Source organism: Papio anubis, chromosome 13, assembly GCF_008728515.1.
Source record: "Papio anubis isolate 15944 chromosome 13, Panubis1.0, whole genome shotgun sequence".
NCBI classification, from domain to species: domain Eukaryota; kingdom Metazoa; phylum Chordata; class Mammalia; order Primates; family Cercopithecidae; genus Papio; species Papio anubis.
Window position 1 is genome coordinate 86273254 of NC_044988.1, and position 24412 is coordinate 86297665.

At 40.4% G+C, this 24412-nt stretch overlaps 1 protein-coding gene across 3 annotated transcripts in view; it reads right to left on the reverse strand.

Moving 5' to 3' along the window:
• Positions 1 to 24412, reverse strand: part of ASTN2 (astrotactin 2) — a 1032132-nt gene that overhangs the window by 411914 nt on the left and 595806 nt on the right. For all 3 annotated transcript variants that reach the window (XM_017949334.2, XM_017949333.2, XM_017949331.2), the window contains one exon: positions 10629 to 10795. In XM_017949334.2, the coding sequence (XP_017804823.2) occupies positions 10629 to 10795 (167 nt within the window). The remainder of the gene's footprint in view (positions 1 to 10628; positions 10796 to 24412) is intronic.

Consider the following 24412-nt stretch of genomic DNA (forward strand, 5'->3'; position numbering starts at 1 on the left):
TTATAAAAGTTTGCTTCTTATAACCTGTAATAGGTTGAATAATGGCCTCCTCAAAATGCCCACATCCTAATCCCGAACACCCGAGGTTATCTGACATGGCAAAAGAGACTTCAAAGATGGGATTAAGTAAAGGATTTTGAGTTGGGAAGATTATCCTGGGTTACCTGGGTGGACCCAATGTCATCACACGGTTCCTCATAAGAGGGAGATAAATGTGTTAGTCAGAAGAGGAGATGCAACTTAGAAGCAGAGGAGAACAAGAGGGAGCAGAGTAAGGGACCATGAGTCAATGAATGCAGATACTCCCTAGCAGTTGGAAAAGGCAAGGAAATAGATCTTCCCCTAAAGCCTCCAGAAGGAATGCAGCCCTGTCACTGTCTTGATTTTAGGAATATTGACCTTGAGAACTGTAAACTAAAGTGTGATATTTTAGGACGCTAACTTTGTGGTGATTCATTACAGAAGCAATAGGAAATGCATGACACTCACAGGGAGGTATTGTTTCCACTTTCAGATAAGAAAATTGAGGTTTAGAGAAGTTGAGTGACTTGTTTATGGAGGTATGTCTATGTCTAGTCAATAGCGGTGCTGGGAATCAAACCTAGGAGCTCAAGAGGTGTGTGTGAATGTGAGTGTGTGTGTACAACTTTAAGCATATCACAACTGTGGATTTACAGTGATTTTTCTTTTCCCTGTGGGTGGGAAAAGATTGTGGTTTGCAGGAGAGATTCAGGGGAAAAAAAAAATCCCATCCTTGTAAAGGCAAATGATCCCCTGAGTTTTGAAACAGGAGCAGTTCTCCCCGCTCCCCCTCCGAGCCACCTAAGGGCATAGGAAGGTTTATGCTAAGGTCTATTTAGTTGTTGGTTTCTTTTTTTAATTTTATTTTTGTACTATGACACATAATTATATAGCTTCTTTAGAACATTCTGTCATCTGGGAGATTTTCCTATAGAAATTCTAAAGAGTGTAGGCTCACAGGAAACCAGCCAAGATCTACATGAAACTCTATTTATACATGTGCCAAAATGAAAAATATAAAATGAGTGCAGAGATACAAACTGGGCATTTTAGCTGAAGGCAATGGATGTGTTACCCTTAACACACCCATCACATTATAGAGAATAGCAAACCTAGATGGGATTTTTGAGAGTGCACCATAAAACCTTCTATGTGCTTAGCTCAGAGCATGTTTTATTTAATCCTCATAGCAACATTGTGAGATGGGTACTTTCATTCCAACATTGCCGCAGAGAATCCTGAGGCCTGGGACATCTAAGTGCACTAATCAAGGTCACATGAGCATTTTGGAAAAGCCAGAACCTTGACTTGGATTTTCTTACTTCAAATCCTGTGCTCCTTCCAGTTCATTACAAATGACCTCCTCCTATCTGTTTGTTGTTCAAAGGAGAAAATTGAGACCGACAGACAAATGGTATTGTGTACAAACTCTCAAAGCAAAGTATTTCTTTTTCTCCTGTATTTTATCCTTTATTTATTAATTTATTCTTCAATGGTTTATGGAATCAACAGAATTACCAAAATGCATATCCTAGAAACTTTTTTAAAATAAGAAAGGGAATCAAATCCTTAAAAATATTAAGAATAGGCTGCCAGGCGTGGTGGTTCACGCCTGTAATTCCAGCACTTTGGGAGGTGGAGGCAGGCAGATCATGAGGTCAGGAGATCGAGACCATCCTGGCTAACACAGTGAAACCCCATCTCTACTAAAAATACAAAAAATTAGCCAGGCGTGGTGGTGGGCGCTTGTAGTCCCAGCTACTTGGGAGGCTGAGGCAGGAGAATGATGTGAACCTGGGAGGCAGAGCTTGCAGTGAGGCGGACATTGCGCTGCTGCACTCCAGCCTGGGCAACAGAGCGAGACTCTGCCTCAAAAAAAAAAAAAAAAAAAAAAAAAAAAAAAAAAAAAAAAAAAAAAAGAAAAGAAAAGAAAAGAAAAAGAAAAAGAAAAAAAAATAAGAATAGGCCAAGCACGATGGCTCATGCTTATAATACCAGAACTTTGGGAGGCCAAGACTGGCGGATCACCTGAGGTCAGGAGTTTGAGACCAGCCTGTCAACATGGCAAAACCCCATCTCTACTAAAAATAGAATAAATTAGCTGGATATGGTGGTGGGCACCTGTAATCCCAGCTGCCTGCAAGGCTGAGGCAGGAGAATTGTTTGTACCTGGGAGGAGGTTGCAGCGAACTGAGATTGCGCCATTGCGCTCCAGCTTGGGTAACAGAGCGAGACTCTGTCTCAAGAGAAAAAAAAAAAAAGAGAGAGAGAGAGAGAAAAGTAGTTAAGGGTAAGAATAGCTCAAGGAACTGCACAACAGGTAGACTTGGACCAATGTTAGGAATAAATCTAAGTATCCTATTACTAAGGCAAGAAAGAAACAGGTTCCTTCCCAGTTTTCCTAATGCAGAAACCTGTGAAAACTTCATCCTGGGATCATTAGGGCTAGAACCAGCACCTAAGGAACTCAACTGCATTAACCCTTCTAACTGATATCATGGGAATCTTTTTCACCAATACCCTCAGGATTGTCCCAACATTAGCCAAAACGAAGATCAGAGGAGGTGTTCTCTGAGTGGTCTTTGGTTATAGGTTTTATTCAAGGGAAAATCTACAGTTTCTCGAAAAAGAAAAGAAGGAAGTGAATAGAAAATAGAATTCCATGGAAAACTCTGGATTAATTATATAGTAGATTTTGTATAGTCTAAGACCGCTAACAATGGTAAGAAACACTACCAGTTTGCATAACACTAAGAAAGAAACAAGGAAAAAAAAGACTGCCAAATAAACTCTGTCAAATCATTGAAACTAAGATACCTTCCCACTTCAGAAATGTTAAAATGTGGAAAATATGGGCACTCTAGAATCAATGAAATATGTTTCTCCACTGCATGATTTGGGACAGACTTGACTATCCCCAGGTACTCTGGGAATCTGTAAGAGGCAGTTAAGGAGTGCAGATTTTTCCACATGGGAAACTCTGAACATTTAGTTTGTTGTTGTTGTTGTTGTTGAATATTTGAATGTCTCATGGAACTAATGTTCCATATAATCCACACTGGAAAATAGATATCCAGACAAATGGATGGATATTACATGTTTCCATCAATTGTCAGTGAATATTTTTTACACCTGAACTTTTACAAATGTTTTAAAAAAAGAGAAAGCAAAGTTTTAATGTTTGACAAGGACCTGGCATGCAAGTATTCTATGCTAATGATTAGAAGTAAAATTCATGTTCTCCAACCAGAAGTGAAAGGGGTGAGGGGTCAGGCTTTAACCTAAAGGTGGAAACCACAATAAAACAAGTGCCTGAATGAATCCCCTCACCTCCCACCAACTCTTCCACTTGGTACTGATAATCCAAATGAAGGCCATTGTCTCTGTTCTGTCATTCAGTGTTTTCTACTGTTAGACTAGACTTCAGCTTTGACAGTGAAAATAAGTGGCGTCCAGTTACTATGGATATTAAACACGTTTATCTCCTTTCCCTCTTAAAATTACATAAAGAGAATATTAGACAGAGAGGCTACTAAGGACTATTTGAGGCTGGATGTGTTATTTGAGCTAATGTGTTTTTAGGGCACTTTCATTTACATTGGAAGCAAGAAGGTTGGGATATCTTAAGCTCCTATCCCAATTTTACCTCCTAACTGGCTGTGAGTGCCCCCACCTTGAGGGCCTGAGTTTCCTCCTCTAAATGATCTGAAAAATGCTTGAAACTTCAAAAATGCTGAAGAAATGGCTCACTATCTCTTACATAGGAATATATGAGAAATAACTCTCTTAGCAAATAATGTCAGAAAAAGGTGTATAACTCCTGAAAACAAAACAATAAAACAAAAAACTACAACTTTCCTTTTCTCATACAAGGACAACTGTATAATCCACTAGGGGTATTTTTTCTCTCTCTCTGTTTACTTTGGTTGCCAAGAAGCACACAGTTAAATTTATCTCACGTTGAGTGACTCTTTCATTTTGAGCTTCTGAAACCATTTTCTCTTCCCTCTTTAAAATGACTCTCATCATTCCTGTCTTTATATGAATAGCTTTTTAAAAATATATTGGCTTTATGTGAGTAAAATAAGTTCTCTTGGAAGTGTGTTTGGTAGACACTGTAAACACACACACACACAACAGACAAACTTTGTTGCTAGATAACTTCCCAAGGTCTTCACAGGAGGTGATGCCCTCTCACCTATAAAACTGTTTCTAAGGATTTATTCTACAGGCTTTAGCTTAATATCCAATGACCTTCTCAACCTATCTTGAATTCACCTGCTTCTGTCTACCATTTTGGTACTTGTGCTCTGTCACTATCAGTCAGGACCCAGTGAGGCTTAGGCACCTCTTTGCCCCTGCTGGAGAAGAACTCGTACTCAATGATTATTTGCATCTAATAAAAGACCAGGCACAGAGTAGGACACAACAAATCTTAGGTGGATGAGTTATTTAATTCAATCATTATGGTTCCAAGTAAGTCTTTGGGCCAAGCGGTGGGAATGGCAATGAGACACACAGGTGCCTAGGACCTAGACCCTGCTCATGAGGAGTTCACAGTATGATAGGAACAGACAGGAATGCAGGTAAATCAACCAAGCTATGGGGTGATCACAGGGAGAGCCATGGGGGCTGTGGGATCCCAGAGAAAGGATGTTTTACTCCGTTTTGGAGAACTTAAACTGATGAGAGGCTGACAATCAGGGCAGCCAGCCAGAGGTCCAGTCTGCAAGAGATGTCAGGATTTCACTGGGATAAATTAGATTTTGAGACAAAATGTAAATATTCCTCTCCCTTGTAAGTAGAAATACAAATAAATAAAAAGACAAGGAAAAAATGTCCTTTCTATATAGGCCCTAACCCCATGCAACATTCAGTCAATATTTAAATATTATCCATTTGAAAGTATGAATATTGCCCAGGCATGGTAGCTCACGCCTGTAATCCCAGCACTCACTTTGGGAGGCCAAGGTGGGCAGATCATGAGGTCAGGAGATCGAGACCATTCTAGCTAACATGGTGAAACCCCATCTCTACTAAAAATACAAACAATTAGCTGGGTGTGGTGGCACGCACCTGTAGTCCTAACTACTAGGGAGGCTGAGGCAGGAAAATCACTTGAACCTAGGAGGCAGAGGTTGCAGTGAGCTGAGATTGCACCACTACACTCCAGCCTAGGTGACAGAGCGAGACTCCGTCTCAAAAAAGAAAAAGAAAAGAAAGAAAGGATGGGTGTTATCATCATCCTCTTCCAAGGTAACTGCATATCTCACACCTGACGCCTCTTAGGGCTCAGAGAAGGCTTGCTGAAAAAGTGATGCCTGAATTGAAACTTGTAGGTGAAAGCTAAAGGGCCAGGGACAAATGGGAGTCAGTGGAGGTGCAAAGGAGACGGAGACAGGACACAGAGAGAACAGTGTTGTCAAAACTCCAGAAACTGAAACCAGTAGGCTTAACCTAGGAGGAGGAACCTAGCTGGAAATGCAACTGGAAAAGTCAGACTGGAAACTTCTTTAGCCATGTTAATGGAGGAACTTCACTTAACAATTATTAATTTAACCTACTATGTGCCAGGCACTGTTTTAGGTACTGGAGACAAAATAGTAAACAAGACATCAAATCCAGTAATTACATAATTAAATGATATGGTTTTATACTTATTAGACTAATTATAACTACGGTTTACTGAGTGCTTAACTATGACAGCTCCTGTGCATGTATACTTTCATTTAATCTTCACAATGGTGCTACAATCACTTCTAATTCTACATTAAAGAGCAGAGGCTCAGAGAAATTGAGTGACTTGCCAAAGACCACATGACTAGATGTGGCCAGAGGCCAGCAACGACATCAGATCTGTCTTGACTGAGCCTGGAACCACAATACCTAAGTTTCAATCTCCACAACCTCACTTACCAGATATATGACCTTGGACAGTTACTGAGCCACTCTGTGCTTTTTTTTAAAACAAAACAAAAAAACATAGAATGGGAATCATAATAGTATATCCCTTGTAGAGTTGTTATGAGAATTGAATGAGCTAATGTACCCAAAGCACTTAGAACAGTCATGGTACCTAGAAAGTCCTTAGTAAATGTTAGCTGCTATTATTAACCTGGTTGCAAACAGATTTATTAAACCTTCTCCTACCCAGAACACTCTTAGGAAGGTCATAGAGCTTTGAGCAAGTTGGGAAGGTCCTCTTGATAATGAGTTTATTCTGTTTTCCTTGCTTAATTCAATAGCATCCCACTTCTCTCTAGACCATCTCTCTCACAAGTACCTGCTAATAGCTTTCATTGTTTACAGTGCTTCTAACAAGTGTGGTAACTTCTCATTTGCATTCCTAATAGACGGTTTCCAAATCCTGTTGAAACTGCAGTTGCTTTTAGGATGCCTGGGTTTTGTTTCTTTTGTCCTGTTTGTTACCATTTGGATGGGTTTTAACAGCTCACCACACACTCTCACCCATTCAGTCTTCTTTAAGACTTTCACAGTCCTTTTTTTTTTTTAAATTATACTTTAAGTTCTAGGGTACATGTGCACAATGTGTAGGTTTCTTACATATATATACATGTGCCATGTTGGTGTGCTGTACCCATTAACTCATCATTTACATCAGGTATATCTCCTAGGATGCTATCCCTTCCCCCTACTCCCTCCCCACAATAGGACCCAGTGTGTGATGTTCCCCTTCCTGTGTCCAAGTGATCTCACTGTTCAATTTCCACCTATGAGTGAGAACATGCGGTATTTGGTTTTCTGTTCTTGCGATAGTTTGCTGAGAATGATGGTTTCCAGCTGCATCCATGTCCCTACAAAGGACATGAACTCATCCTTTTTTATGGCTGCATAGTATTTCATGGTGTATATGTGCCACATTTTCTTAATCCAGTCTGTCACTGATGGACATTTGGGTTGATTCCAAGTCTTTACTACTGTGAATAGTGTCGCAATAAACATACGTGTGCATGTGTCTTTATAGCAGCATGACTTATAATCCTTTGGGTATATACCCAGTAATGGGATGACTGGGTCAAATGGTATTTCTAGATCTAGATCCTTGAGGAATTGCCACACTGTTTTCCACAATGGTTGAACTAGTTTACAGTCCCACCAACAGTGTAAAAGTGTTCCTATTTCTCCATATTCTCTCCAGCACCTGTTGTTTCCTGATTTTTTTAATGATTGCCATTCTAACTGGTATGAGACGGTATCTCATTGTGGTTTTGATTTGCATTTCTCTGATGACGAGTGATGATGAACATTTTTTCATGTGTCTGTTGGCTGTATGAATGTCTTCTTTTGAGAAGTGTCTATTCATATCCTTTGCCCACTTTTTGATGGGGTGGTTTGTTTTTTTCTTGTAAATTTGTTTGAGTTCTTTGTAGGTTCTGGATATTAGCCCTTTGTCAGATGAGTAGATTGCAAAAATTTTCTCCCATTCTGTAGGTTGCCTTTTCACTCTGATGGTAGTTTCTTTTGCTGTGCAGAAGCTCTTTAGTTTAATTAGATCCCATTTGTCAATTTTGGCTTTTGCTGCCATTGCTTTTGGTGTTTTAGACATGAAGTCCTTGCCCATGCCTATGTTCTGAATGGTATTACCTAGGTTTTCTTCTAGGGTTTTTATGGTGTTCAGTCTAACATTTAAGTCTCTAATCCATCTTGAATTAATTTTCATATAAGGAGTAAGGAAAGGATCCAGTTTCAGCTTTCTACTTATGGCTAGCCAATTTCCCCAGCACCATTTATTACATAGGGGATCCTTTCCCCATTTCTTGTTTTTCTCAGGTTTATCAAAGATCAGATGGCTGTAGATGTGTGGTATTATTTCTGAGGACTCTGTTCTGTTCCATTGCTCTATATCTCTGTTTTGGTACCAGTACCATGCTGTTTTGGTTACTGTAGCCTTGTAGTATAGTTTGAAGTCAGGTAGCGTGATGCCTGCAGCTTTGTTCTTTTGGCTTAGGATTGTCTTGGCAATGCGGGGTCTTGTTTGGTTCCATATGAATTTTAAAGCAGTTTTTTCCAATTCTGTGAAGAAAGTCATTGGTAGCTTAATGGGGATGGCATTGAATCTATAAATTACCTTGGGCAGTATGGCCATTTTCACGATACTGATTCTTCCTATCCATGAGCATGGTATGTTCTTCCATTTGTTTGTGTCCTCTTTTATTTCACTGAACAGTGGTTTGTAGTTCTCCTTGAAGAGGTCCTTTACATCCCTTGTAAGTTGGATTCCTAGGTATTTTATTCTCTTTGAAGCTATTGTGAATGAGAGTTCATTCATGATTTGGCTCTCTGTTTGTCTGTTACTGGTGTATAAGAATGCTTGTGATTTTTGCACATTGATTTTGTATCCTGAAACTTTGCTGAAGTTGCTTATCAGCTTAAGGAGATTTTGGGCTGAGACGATGGGGTTTTCTAAATATACAATCATGTCATCTGCAAACAGGGACAATTTGACTTCTTCTTTTCCTAACTGAATACCCTTGATTTCTTTCTCCTGCCTGATTGCCCTAGCCAGAACTTCTACCACTATGTTGAATAGGAGTGGTGAGAGAGGGCATCCCTGTCTTGTGCCAGTTTTCAAAAGGAAAGCTTCCAGTTTTTGCCTATTGATTAGTCCTGTCTAGTGCATCAGGTCACTAGCAAATGTTATTAGAATCATTTAAGTTAATTTATTTAACAAACACATACATTGCTAACTCTGTGCAGGACATTGTTCCAAAGCATTTCACAAATATTAATGTAAATGGTAATATATTTAGTCCTTATAACATCTCTATAGACAGATATTACTATTATCCCTGTTTTACAGATGAGAAAACTGAGGCACAGAGACATTAATTAACTTACTCAAGGTCACACAGCAAGGAGATATTGAGCCACATCACTAGTCATATGACCTTGGGCATGTTTCTTAACCTTCAGAGGGTAACAAATATGAAATACTTTCACTCTTCAGAATTATCATTATATTAAAGTAGGTATAAAAATTTTACAGATGAGACAATGGAAGGTCAGGCATCCTGAAAGGCTTGCCTTATGCCTAAGAGAGTGGCAGAGCTAGGATTAGAATTCGTGTCTTTTGAATCCACGGTTCCCTGTAGTGTGCTGTGGATGGAAGGTGGTAATAGTTTCTGATGTCAAAATCCATTATTGCTGCTCCTGCTGCTGTTACTGTTGTTATTTGCCACAGAACAGCCCCCACCCCATCCCAAACACAGAGAGAGAAAAATAACAATGACAAGAACATGGCTGATTCTGTATGCAGCCTGAAGATCTAAAGCCATGCATAATTTACTCAACACTGCCCTGCAGTGACTTAAGCTGAGGAGAGATCGCTATAAATTCAGGTCTGCATACCCTAATTTATTTCTTATTTATTTTACTGATACATATCTAGGGCCTCCAGTGAGCTGCTTCTATACCTGCACAAAGGCACCAGCAGCCCTAAGTGCAACTAGGGCAGGAAGGGAGACCTTGAAACAAGCCCTCGAAGAAAAACTGGACTCTACGCACTAGAATCATACAAGTTAAATTAATTTTTCTGGTAAACTGAAATTAAACCCATGCCCACGCTCACCCCCTATTTGTGAAACATAGGACTGAAAACGTTGTTAAATGTCCCGTTCTGCTTTTCTCTCTCAGTAAAGAGAGCATTAAATGTACTTCTTTCACGAGTACAAGATTATTTTTCTGAGTCACAGAATGTCAAAATATAAGCAAATATTCTAATACTAAGACATAATCAGAAAGGGAATGGAGAGGAGAAGAAAAAAGTCTATTTTCTTGAGTGATTACTGAGGACCGAATGCTATGCAAGGTGCTGTCAAAAGCAGAGGTAATGGCCATTGCAGTCTTCAAATGGAAAGCAAGGTAAGCTGGAAGAAATGTCAGCCATCCTTCCCCAAAGATCTCTTTTCACAGATGGTCACACTGTGGCCCAGACAGAGAACATGACTTGTCGGAGGTCACTCAGCAAGTTAGTCCCAGCATGTTCCCCTTTTAGCCTCAAACTTATTTCAAAACTCAGCTTGAGTCCTTCGAGAGCCAGCGCTGCCCTACAAGCTTTACTTGCATTGTTTCCTTTAGCCTTCCCCTCCTCCAATTAATTGTCCTTACAGATATGGACATGAGGACACAGAAAGGCTGAACACTGCACTCACACTGTTACATTCCTGCTGAAACTGAGCTTGAAGCCTGGGCTTAGCCTGGGCTTTTATGCACCAAACCTGAAACCTTTGTGACCACCTTTAAGACGTCTGCTTTTGTCTCCAAACTGCACTGACTAGGGCCATACAGGTAGATTCAGAAGGGCAGGAGGCTTCAGCAGGAAAAAGCTCCTGGCTCTAGGATGAGGCCTGGGCATGGGTTATATTTATTAACCCAATATGTATTTTTCTCATTTTTTTCTTTTTTAACCCACCCAACAGAAGGTTATAATTTTGGCTTTTGGTTCTTGGGCTAAAACAGGAGAGGCAGAAAGGTCATTCTATCGAAGGTCAAGGTTCAGCCTTGCTGAGTTGTAGTGTCTGATCATTTTCTCATGCATCCCTCACTTCTGTAAATGGGGCACCTGGGCCTTGGGGACACAGACTCACCCGCAGAACATGAAGATGGTGCTTGAAGTGGCATCGTAGGGCAGAGGCAGCGTCTGCTGCAGGCACAGCTGCTCACAGCCGCCATTAAAACCATCAGAGCAGTCAATGCCTTTGGAGTGGTCGTAGCAGCCGGAGCCATCCTTCATGGGTTTCAGCTCCTCGGGGCACTGCTCAGAGAGAGGGCAACAGGGTGGTTATGGCTTGGGAGGTTGTAGGCCCCATCATGCCCTCTCCTCCCTCCTGGAAGAGACATGTGTCAGGGATTGATAGAAAGGTTTTCAGTCTCCTTTGGTCAGTTAATAGCTTTGTGACAAGTTCCACAAGTCCCTTTACTTCTCTGAACCTCAGCATGCCCACCTGTAAAATGGGACTTTTGTGACTATCTTCTTATGGCATTGTGAGAATGAAGAGTGATAATGTCAGCAAAGTGTTGAGAACACTGGCTCACACGGCAACAGCATAGCAAATGTCAGATGCTTGTTAATATTGACATTGCTGGGATCATACGCATTATTGTTTCTACTGTTACTGCCCTACAGGGTCTACTGTTAGAAAAGTCACATGGGGAGGCTGCCAGATATATATGTAAAAGCCTCTACCAGTATGAGTTTAATTTCCAGCTTTTCCTCTTCTCACTATGTGACCCAGAGAAGTTACTTGCCGTCTCTGAGCTTCAATGTTCTCATCTAATAAATGGGCAAAATATCTGCAACTACAGATTAGTTGTGAAGCTTTTTTTTTTTTTTTGAGGCGGAGTCTCGCTCTGTCACCCAGGCTGGAGTGCAGTGGCTCCGTCTGGGCTCACTGCAAGCTCCGCCTCCCGGGTGAAGCTTAAGGTGGATCATGGGGGTGTATCCCTTACTTCAGAATTTGGCACATAATTTGGTACTCATAAAATGTGAATTGCCTTCCTTCCTGTCTTGAATTTGTCTCTTCTTCTCCACCCTTGTCCCTGGAGCCGTAAGTGAGATTCCTGCATACTCACAACATCATGGAAAGGGCTCCTAGCCAGTCTGCTGGACTCCAGTCAGGCCTTCTCAAAACCATCCTCCAAATGGCCAACAGAGTGCTAATTCTAAATAGCATCACTCCCCAGCTTAAATAAGTAAATGAATCTTAAAACATGTGAATCTGCCATAAACTGATATTCAAGGCCCTCCCTTTATAGAAAACCAAGTGCTCTGCTTGGCCATATGCACAGCCCTCCCCATAATCCTCTGGTCCCTAAGCAAACTCCAGGGAGTTCTACCTTCAATGGCCTCAGCTAGAATGCGCTTGTCAGTGGGTCTGGCACCTGCTATGCGCTCCTTTAGTGGAAAATCATATACTGTGGAGACAGATGGCTATTGATTTAATTTAGTTTTCTATCATTTGATGAGGCTGAGCTCATCTTCTCCATCCCAGCTGATGGAGAAGTAGTTTCAACACTCTTGCCTTCAGAAGAGAAAATGAGGTACTGGGTTTTTATTTCAGTCCTCCTGCTGGCATTTCTTGTCCACAAAGATTAACACCCAGAACCCAGCCTTCCTCATCCATCACCGGACATCACTGATTAAAATGCCTTCCCACCGTGAGCCCCCACCGTCCAACTCCCTGCTCCGTTTCCCATGCTGTCACCTAAACAACATCAATAATAAAACATACACATAAAAATTAATTTACAAAAACCACAATAACAACCAAAAAAAAAAAAGGTCAGCCCTCTTGGAAATTAAATTTTGCCTGAGAAGATTCTATAATTACAAATGCATGCAAGAGTTCTTTAAGACATTTGAGACTGGCGCCAGGAAGAGTGACAGAGAAAGTAGGTTATAAATGGCCTTTGTCAAGCTGCAGAAAGGTTATAAAACTGCTGCATTTTGTGCTTCAAAAATCAATTTTCCATGTGAGTGAAGTGCTGTACATATTAATACAAGCTCAGAGGAAGCCCCAGCTTGTCTCTGAACATTCACCGTCAGACAAGAGGGCACCTGGTCACAAGGTCATTTGGAGCCATTTGCGGGTACTGGGACCTGGCTTCAGTCTGTTTGCAGACTCGTGGAGCATGCTGAAAAGAATGACTGATCTTCCTACCAGGTAACAGAAGACACCTGGGCAGGGTATGGTCTCAGTTCTTCCCATCCCCCAGTGATTCTCTACCACATTTGTTTTTTAAACATGTTCACTAAACTACAGGTTTTATCTAAGTGCTTTACCTGTTTTAACTTATTTAATCCCTATAGCAAATACATGAGGTAGAGTGGTAGGGTGATAATGGTTCCCAAGGCATGTCTCTGTCCTAAGCCCTGCAACTTGAAATCTATGAATGCGACTTTCTATGGTAAAGGTTATGCTGATGTGATTGTGTCAAAACTCTTGAGGACACCCTCCAGGGTTTTCCAGGTTGGCCTAAATGCCATCACAAATGTTCTTATGACAGAGAGGCAGAAAGAAATTACACACACAGAGGAGAAGGTGACATGGGAGTGGAACAGAGATTGGTGCATTGTGGCCACAAACCAATCAATGCTGCTGCTACCACAACCTGAAAGAGGCCAGGCACGGATTCTCCTCTAGAGCCTCCAGAAGCAGCACCACCAGAAATCAAATGCCAGCACCTTGATTTTGAATTTCTGGCCTCCAGCACTGGCAGAGAACAAACTTCTTAATAATTATCTTAAGCCACCGAGTTTGCGGCAATTTCTTGCAGCAGACAAGGTAGGTACCGTCATGATTCCCATTTTGCAGAGGAGGAAGCTGAGGAGAGGGTTACACAGTTTGGTGGTGACAGAGGCAGAGCTTCTCAGGCTTCCCAACTTTGTTGCTATTAACTGCCTAATGGGCAAGCCACTTCACCACCCTGTCATTTACTGACTGACTGACATCTAGTTGTAGGAAGTCCTGTCATTTACTGACTGACTGACATCTAGTTGTAGGAAGTCCTGTCATTTACTGGCTGACTGACGTGTAGCTGTAGGAAGTCCTGTTATTTACTGGCTGACTGACATCTAGTTGTAGGAAGATAGAACAAGGCAGGGCTTAGAGCTGATCTAACCTCCTTACTTTAGAACTGAGGCCCAGAAAGTTAGAGGACATCACCCCATATTCCTCAGCACATGAATGGAGAACGTGAAGCCAGGCTTCCCTTGCCCCAGCTTGGTGTTCTCTGTCCACTACACTCACTTCCCTTCAGGTTAAAGCATTTTGCAAACTTGCAGATCCTATAGTCTCTCTCCCCAAGATGATTTGCTGATGGGAAACTGAGGGTCAGGAAGGTAAGGGGACTTGACCAACATCACACAGCAAATTAAAGGTAAGATTTGATCCATGCCTGTGGGAAAGGCTTTCTAAGTACATGAAGTGGGTTTACCAGTTACCATCATTCCTTCCTCTGTCATGGACTTCATGCCCTGTACCTTTGAGGATGAGTAGGGGCAGATGAGATCTAGCCATCGTTTGAGATTATCTGTATATTATTAGTGTTTAATTAGCTTTTTGCTTATTATCTGTCTCCTCCACCAAAAGGTAAATGTTATAATAGTATGGACCATGTGACTTTACCTAAGCCATCTGGCATATAGTTGGTACCTGTTATTTGCTGAATGAATAGGTGGAGTGCCAGAAATGACATTTAGTGTGTCTGTATATTAACTTTGGATCTGAATCCACACTACTCTTATAAGTTATATAACCTTCAGGCAGTGACATAAAGTCTCCTATCTTCACGTGATTACTGTGATGGGTAAATAGTATGGTCACCAGCTTCAAAGATGGTCCCCAGTGATTCCTGCCTTCTGGTATTAAGACTTGTGTAATCCCCTCCTACACTGCACCAGAATTGGTCTATGTGACCAATCGTATGTGGCAGAAGAGGAGGTATGTGGCTTCTAAAGGTAGATCATAAGAGAGATCTTTCTCTCCCTCTGTCTGTCTCTCGCTCTCTCTCATCACTTGCTGTAGTGAAAGCAAGCTGCCATGTTTTCAGCAGCCCTATGGAGAGTCTCGTGTGGCAAGGAAGTAAAGCCTCTGGCCAACAGCCAGTAAGGCTGGGGCCTGCCAGCAAAACATGAGTGAGCCTGCAAATAAACTATCCCGCCCCAATCCAAGCTTGTTCAGATATTGGCAACCCCAGCTGACATTTTGACTGAGACTTTGTAGGGGTGGGCCAGAACCACACATCTAAGCTGTTCTTGAATTTCTGACCCTTAACAATTCTGTGGGATAATAAATACTTTTTGTTTTAAGTGACTTGATTTTTGAGATAATTTGTTACACAGCAATAGCTAACTAATACAGTGAGATAAATGTATGCAGATAAATGTATGCAGTAATCAGCAAGTAGTTCTGCTGTTACAGGTATTTGTAAAGAGCTTAGAATCTGGTTTGAGAGATAAATATACATATCTGTCAGAGAATTAGTTAGTTATAGAACACTCATAAAGAAGTATGGTAAAATGTGTTTGGGAAAATAAAAACTCCGCAAATGTGAGTGACTATGGAATACTGAAACCGGGAGATTTTAGTCTTTTCTCCTCTTGTAGGAAGGGAACCCTGTAGGAAGGAAGCTCCTACAAGAAGAGAAAAGAGACATCTAATGTGCTGGAAGAGGAAGACTAGAATTCATTACCATCACTGCCGCTTGCTTGCCTTGTGACCTTGGACAAGTCCTTGAAACTATTTTGGCCTGTTTTCTTTCTATAAGTGGAGGAGCCAGTTTGGAGACAAGAATATGAGGACTAAAGTCAGGCCTGAATTCCAATGAAAGATTTGTGACACTGAGCATATAAGCAGGATGCCTCACCTCAGAGACAGCCTCAGGTTCCTCATCTGTAAAATGCAAATAATGTCTCTCTTGGAGGCACTTCTGAAGATTGTATGAGAAAACACTTCTGAAATATCTGGCTTTAGAGCTGGTACATAATAGATGCCTAATAAATGAAGACTAAATGTATGGGGATATATAAACAAGTTATAAATTAACCGAAACCCCAGAAGAAATCCTAGCTTAGTTGGGAAGAATCACGATGTCTGACTAGATACAGGTAGGATGTACCTCCTCCATGGAGAGGAACCAGAATAATAAGTAGATACACACATTTCAAACAGATCGTCTAGAAGAGAATGCTAAGATTCATCAGAGAAGAAATGAGAAGCACCAGGAGTAAGTAAATAGAGACTTTGAGGCAGTTTGCCTAGTCAGAAACCAACTGAGAGCTGGAATGGGCTCCTGGATGTGGGGTAACAGTAAGAGAGAACCCCCCAGGGCTCCAAAATGGGGTTTTACACCTTGGCTGTGGGGAAACCCTCAACCTACTGGGGCCTTTGGCCTGACATATGAAGTGCCTAACGGTTGCATAAAACAATTGCTACAGAATGAGCACCCACATAAAATCCCACAGGCATCTCAACCTGGAGTAGACACAGCTGGGCACTATTTTGAGAGCCAAGATACTGAGAATCTGCAGATATGGCTGCTGCTGCACTGTTCTAAAGAGGGAGAGGGAAGACTGGGTGCTCCCACACATCCCCAGGAAGCTCCTTACTGCCCTGCTGCAGGCTGCTATTGAGACTGAGACATGGATGGACTGTACTTCTCACAGCTTTTCGCCCACATTGCTTGCCTGGGATGAACTCTGCCTTCTCTGGTATCAGGCCCAAAGCACCATTTTTGACAGTTTAATGCTGAGCTGCACCCTACCATTGGCGTGAGTTTGGGTTGATGTGGCTGCAGCTGCTACCCAGCCAAGGAGGGACAGGGAGACCAGGCTATCCGATGCACATCTAGGACAATAGCCACAGCCCTGCAAGGGGCTGCTGTGAGACCAAGACTCAAGTGGGCCACACTCACCACAGTTTCTTGCCAATACGGCTCACCTGAGAAGGACCACATCCTTTCTGGTCACAGCCCACAGCTGGCACCATGCTGAGCATTTAACGCTGGACTGTGCCCCAGCCTTGGGGCCGAGTTTGAGGTAACATGGCTGCAGCCACCACCCTGCTAGGAGAGTGACAGGGTAGACTACATTCTCCTAAGCACACTCAGGACAATACCCACCATCCTGCTGTGGGTGACTGCGAGACTAGGGACCAGCCCGCCCAACTCATCACATCTCCCAGCGAGACCAACATGGGTTTCTTGAGTCCCAGTGGGTGGCTCTAACCACCATTACTGCCATCAGCCACACTACACCAGCTTCCCAGGGGCCCCAAAGTCTATCCATACATTGGGCCCACTGCTCCCACTACTAGCTTCTAAGCAAGCCAACTAATGGCCCAAGAATTAGCCCTCAAAAACCTACTAACACTGAAGCTAGAGTAAGCTGCTTTGGGGCTTAAAAACAGGCACACTCACCCCACTGTTGCCACCATCAGGTGTGAAGACTGGCTCACTCTGTGTTCAAGGTCCCAGCTTAACTTCACCACAACCTCAACTAACAACTGTACGCAATTGAAAACACAGTATCTCAAAATGTGTATTATTTAGCAAAATCAGTGCTAAGAGAAAAGTTTATAGCATTAAATGCCTACATCAAAAAATTATCACAAATTAACAACCTAACATGACACCTGAAAAAACTAGAAATACGGCCGGGAGCGGTGGCTCACGCCTGTAATCCCAGCACTTTGGAAGGCCAAGGTGGGTGGATCACCTGAGGTCGGGAGTTCAAGACCAGCCTGAGCAACATGGAGAAACCCCATCTCTACTAAAAATACAAAATTAGCCGGGTGTGGTGGTGCATGCCTGTAATCCCAGCTACTTGGGAGGCTGGGGCAGGAGAATCTCTTGAACCTGGGAGGCAGAGGTTGCAGTGAGCCAAGATTGTAGCATTGCACTCCAGCCTGGGCAACAAGAGCGAAACTCTGTCTCAAAAAAAAAAAAAAAAAAAAGAAAAAAGAAAAGAAAAGAAAAAAAGAACTAGAAACGCAAGAACAAACCACACCCAAAGTAAGCAGGACAAAAGACATAACAAAGATCAGAGCAGAAATAAATGAAATAGACCCAAAAAGCAATGAAATGAAAAAATAACGTTTTGAAATGATAAAAATTGATAAGCCACTAGCAAGAAAAGAGAGAAGTCTCAAATAAATACAACTAGAAATGTAAAAAGAGACACTACAACTGACGCCATGGAAATACAAAAGATCATCAGAGACTATTATGAAGGCTATTATGTTCACAAACTAGAGAACTTAGAAAAAATGAATATATTCCTGACAACACAAAACCTATGGAGATTGAACCAGGAAGAAACAGAACTCCTGAACAGACCAATAATGAGTAGTGAGACTGAATCGATAATAAAAAATATCTCTCAACAACAACAGAAAAAGCCAAGGACTGGATGAATTCACAGCCAACTTCTACCAAACATCCAAAGAGAACTAACACCAATCTTCCTGAAACGATTCCAAAAAAATGAGGAAGAGGAAATTATCTCTAACTCATTCTATCAGGCCAGTATCACCCTGATACCAAAACCATACAAGGAAATAACGACAACAAAAAAGAAAACTATACACTAATATGCCTGATGAATATAGATGTCAGTATTTTGCTTAACAAAATACTAGCAAAAGGCCGGACATGGTGGCTCACGCCTGTAATTTCAGCACTTTGGGAGGCCAAGGCGGGCAGATCACGAGGTCAGGAGTTTGAGACCAGCCTGGTCAGCATGGCAAAACCCTGTCTCTACTAAAAATACAAAAAAATTAGCTGGGTATGGTGGCGCACACCTGTAGTCCCAGCTACTCGGTAGGCTGAGGCAGGAGAATTGCTTGAACACGGGAGGTGGAGGTTGCAGTGAGTCAAGGTCATGCCACTGCACTTCAGCCTGGGTGACAGAGCGAGACTCCGTCTCCCCCCCCAAAAAATACTAGCAAATCAAATCCAACAGCACACCATGATCAGGTGAAATTTATCCCTTTGATGTAATGAGGATTCGAATATCCAAATCAATAAACGTGATACATCACATAAACAGAATTCAGGACAAAAGCCATACAATAATCTCCATAGATGCAGAAAAAAAAAGCATTCAATAAAATTCAACATCCTTTGATGATAAAAACATATCCTCAACAGAGTAAGTATTTAAGATACACACCTCAACATAGTAAAGACCATGACCCACAGCCGATATCTTATGCGGAGGGGGAGGAAGCATTTCCTCTAAGAATTAGAACAAGACAAAGACGTCCCCTTTCAACACTCTTATTCAACATAGCACTGGAAGTTCTCATCAGAGAAGTCAGGACAGAGAAAAAATAAAAGTTATCCAAGTTGGAAAAGAAGAAGTCAAATTATCCGTGTTTGCTGTGTCTTATATCTAAAAATCCCTAAAGACTCTATCAAGTTCAAGATAAAAATAACATGCAGAAATCAGTAGCATTTCTATAAACCAAAAAAAAAAACCTAAGCTGAGAACCAAATTAAGAAAGCAATTCGTTTACAATAGCTACAAAAGTAAAATAAAATACCTAGGAATATATTTAACGAGGAGGTGAAAGATCTCTATAAAAATAATAACAAAACACTGATGAAATAAATTGTAGATGACATAAATACATGGAGAAACATCCCATGCTCATAAATTGGAAAACCAATATTGTTAAAAGGATTATATTGCCCAAAGCAATCTGCAGATTCAATCCAATCCCTATCAAATTACCAACATCATTTTTCAAAGCATTAGAAAAAAAATCCTAAAATTCATATGTAACCAGAACAGAACCCAAATAACCAAAGCAATCTCAAGCAAAATAAACAAAGCTAGAAAATCATATTATCTGACTTCAAATTTTAGTACAAGGCATAGTAACCACAAAACCATGGTATTGGTATAAAAACAGGCACCTAGATCAATGGAATAGAATGGAGAACCCAGAAATAAAGCCACATACCTGCAACCAAATGATCTTTGACAAAGCCAACAAAAATATACACTGGTAAAATGATACTCCAGTTGTATTAGTCCATTATAATACTGCTATAAAGAAATACCTGAGACTGGGTAATTTATAAATAAAAGAGGTTTAATTGGCTCATGGTTCCAGAGGCTGTATAGGAAGCATGGCTGGGGAGGTCTCAGAAACTTAAAATCGTGAAGGAAGGCGAAGAGGAGAGAGGCACATCTTCACATTGCTGGAGCAGGAGGAAGAGAGCAAAATGAGAGGTGCTACACACTTTTAAACAACCAGATCTCATGAGAACTCACTATTGCAAGAACAGCAAGGGGAAAATCTGCCCCCATGATACAATCACCTCCTACCAAACCCCTCCTCCAATACTGGGGATTACAATTCAACATGAAATTTGGGTGGGAACACAAATCCAAATCATATCACTAATGAATAAATGGTACTGAAAAATTGGATAGCCATACACAGAAGAATGAAACTGGACTCATATTTCTCGTCATATATTTTTTAAAAACCTCAAAATGGATTAAGACCTGAAACTATAAAAATCCTAGAAGAAAACCTAGAAAACACCATTTTGGACATTGGCTTGGGAAATAATTTGTGACTAAGTCCTTGGATCTAATTAAACTAAAGAGCATCTACACAGCAAAAGAAACCATCTACAGAGTAAACAAACAACCTACAGAATGGGAGAAAATATTCACAGATTGTGCACCCGACAAAGGTCACATGTCCAGAGTCCATAAGGAACTTAAACAATTCAACAAGTAACAACAAATAACACTACTAAAAAGTGGGCAAAAGACATAAACAGACACTTCTTAAAAGAAGACATACCAGTGGCCCACAAACATGAAAAAACGTTCAACATTACTAATCAGCAAAGAGATCCACATCAAAACCATAGTGAGAAACCATTTCACACCTGTCAGAATGGCTACTATTCAAAAGTCAAAAAACAACAGATGCTGGTGAGGCTGTGGAGAAAAGGGAACACTTATAAACTGTTGGTAGGAATGTAAATTAGTACAACCTTTAAGGAAAACAGTATGGAGGTTTTTTAAAAGAACTAAAAATAGAACTACCATTCAATCCAGCAATCCCACTATTGGGTATAAACTCAAAGAGAAAAAATCATTACATTAGGCCGGTCACGGTGGCTCATGCCTGTAATCCCAGCACTTTGGGAGGCCTAGGCAGGTGGATCACTTGAGGCCAGGAGTTCGAGACCAGCCTGGCCAACATGGTGAGACCTTGTCTCTACTAAAAGTACAAAAATTAGCCAGGCATGGTGGCACATGCCTATACTCCCAGCCACTCAGGAGGTTGAGGTGGGAGAATCACTTGAACCCAGGAGGTGGAGGTCGCAGTGAGCCGAGATCACGCTACTGCACTCCAGCCTGGGCGACAGAGACCTTGTTTCAAAAAAAAAAAAAAAAAACCAAAGAAGAAAACCTGCATTCATATGTTTACTGCAACAATAATAACATGAGTGTTATTTCATAATAGCAAAAATATGGAATTAACCTGAGTGTCTATCAAGAGTTGATTGAATAAAGAAAATGTGGTATACACTCCTACCCCTCCCTTCTCCCCACCCACCCACAGACATACCATGGAATACTACTAGGGCAAAGGAAAGAATGAAATCATGTCTTTTGCAGGAACATGGATAGAACTGGAGGCCATTATCATAAGTGAAATAACTCAGAAACAGAAAGTCCAATATGACATGTTCTCACTTATAAGTGGGAGCTAAACAATGGGTACACCTGCACGTACAGAGTGCAATGACAGACACTGGAAAGTACAAAAGTTGGGAGAATGGAAGGGTGGGAAGAGTGTGAGGATTGACAAAGTACTGATTGGGTACAACGTTCACTATTCAGGTGATGGGTATAATAAAAGCTCAAACTTCTCCACTACACAGTGTAAGCATGAAAGAGACCGGCTTGTACCCTCTAAATATATAAAAATAAAAATATAAATAAAGGTAACTGAAACTATTAGCTGATTTTTTTCTTTTCCATATGTCTAAGTCCGTCTTTAGATCATTTAACAAATATTCACCAAACACCAACCTACTCAGTGCTAAGGAAATGTTTTAGGTGCCAAAAATGTAGTAGTAAACAAGACAGACAAGACCTTTCTCTCATAGAATTTACATTCTAGAGAAGAGACAAATAATTAACAAGTAAACAAACAAAATGATTATTTTGTAGAGTAAAAAAAATTATGAATAAAGATAAAAGTATAATACGATAAAAAGTTAATGAGGATGGAGTGAAAGAAGCATAAAGTTAGCCTAAAAATAGGATAGACAGACTTATTCCACTTTAGTCTTCTTTTTCAAAAGAAGTTTTGGCCATTATAATTCCTCTGCCTTTCATTTAAATTCCAGAAAAATCTTGTCTATACTTATAAAAATCATGCTGAGGTTTTGATACGAATTATATTAAACCTTTATATCATTTCGAGGCATGTGGGCATCTTTATTATGTTGTGCCATCCAATTCATGAATACAGTATGTCTTCCCATGTGATTAGATCTTCTTTGATTTCTTTCACCAGTATTTTAAAGTTTTGCTAAAGCTAAACATGGCCCATGCATATTTTGTCAGATTTGCATCTGAGTATTTGATTACCTTTTAGGGATTGCAAATTATATTGTATTTTTTATATATTTTGTCAGATTCACATCGAATATTTTGTTATGTTTCAGAAATTGCAAATGGTATTGTATTTTTTATTTCAAAAATACAATATAGCATGTTCATTGCTAGTATACAGGAATACAATTTATGTTGTATATTTTTCCTGTATTCTGAGACCTTGCCAAGCTTACTAATTACTTCTAGAAATTTCTTTTGTAGATTCTTTGAGATTTTCTATGTAAAAAAATCATGTGATCTGCCAATGGGTCAGTCTTATAGTCTTATTTCTTCCTTTCTTATCTGAATGCCTTCTTCCTTTTTTGATTTTTTTTTTTTCTGTTATTGCACTGGCCAGAATTTCCCACATGATGTTGAATAACAGTGGGCAGAGTGAATCTCCTTTTCTTGTCTCTGACCTTTTGGAGAAAGTATTAAGTCTTTCACCACAAATATGTCAGCTATATCTCTTTTATTGATGTTCTTCATCAAGTTGAGTAAGTTCTCCTCTATTATTTTTTTTGGAAGTTTTAAAAATCATTTTGGTGTGGAATTTTGTCAAATACTTTTCTTGTATCCATTGACATGACGATGTGATTTTTCTTCTTCTGCCTGTGATTATTGTCATGGGCCTCCACGTGAAGAGACCACCAAACAGCCTTTGTGTGAGCAACATGGCTGTTTATTTCACCCGGGTGCAGGTGGGTTGAGTCTGAAAAGAGAGTCAGTGAAGGGAGATAAGGGTGGGGCCGTTTTATAGGATTTGGGTAGGTAAAGGAAAATTACAGTCAAAGGGGGGTTGTTCTCTGGCGGGCAGGAGTGGGGGTTACAAGGTGCTCAGTGGGGGAGCTTTTTGAGCCAGGATGAGCCAGGAAAAGGAATTTCACAAGATAATATAATCACGGTAAGGACTGGCCATTTTCACTTCTTTTGTGGTGGAATGTCATCGGTTAAGGCGAGGAAGGGCATTTGCACTTCTTTGTGATTCTTCAGTTACTTCAGGCCATCTGGGCTTGTATGTGCAAGTCACAGGGGATGAGATCCTGACAATTATAATATACTGATAGATTTTCAAATAGGAAACCAATCTCGCATGCCTGTAATAAACCCCACTTAGTCACTGTGTATAGTTATCTTTTATGTATTGTTGAGTCCTATTTGCTAATATTTTGTTAAGGATTTTTATAACTGTGGTATATGCATGAGGGCTATTGGTCTTTGTAGTTTTCTGTTTTTGAACTGTCTTTGTCTGCTTTTATTATCAAGATAATGCTAATGTCTTAAAATGATTTGGGAAGTATTCTCTCTTCTTTAATTTTCTGGAAGTTTTTTTTGTTTGTTTTGTTTTGTTTTGTTTTTTAGAATTGATGTTAATTCTTCTTTAAACATTTCGTATATTTCTCCAAACTATCCAGGACAGGGATTTGGAGCTGAGGGGAGGAGGAGTCTAAAGTGACAAAATAAATTTCCTTAATTGTTATACGGCTTTCCAAATTATCTGTTTCATATTGGCAAATTGTGGTAGTTTGTGTTTTTAAGAAATCGGTCCATTTCATCTAACTCATCAAGTTTATGTGTGTAAAATTATTTGTAGCATTCCCTTATTATCCTTTTGATTTACACAAGGTCTGTGGTAATATCACCTGTTTCAGATATTGGTAATTTATTTTCTCTCCTCTCTTCCTTTTCAGTCTTACTTACGTTTGTTTAGTTTTATTGTCATTTTCATATAATCAGTTTTTTGTTTCATTGACTTTGCTGTTTTTCTGTTTTCTATCACATTGATTTCCTTCCTTCGGCTTCCTGTGGATTTATTTTGCTCTTTTTTTCTCTAGTTTCTTGAGGTAGGAGCTTAGATTATTGATATGTAACTTCCTCTTTTCTAATGTATGCATTTAGGGCTATACATTTCCTTCTCATTGAATATAAAGACACAGATATGTTAAAAGGATGAATCATGACTTTGAAAGGAATGAGGCACATCCCCCATATATCTCCCAACTTCCTGAGCCCAGTACAAACACATTCCTCCATATTTCTTTTCAAACTTCAGAAAAACATCACCTGGGAAGATCTCGATGAGATGCTAAATGTAGAATGTTAGCAATTGTAATGCTGGCAGGAGGAATTACCTTGTTCCCTGTAACTGCATATCCATGTTTGTCCGGGCTATAAAAGCAAGCACTTCGCATTTATTCAGTCCCTCCTGTATGCTATGGAATGGAGGACCAA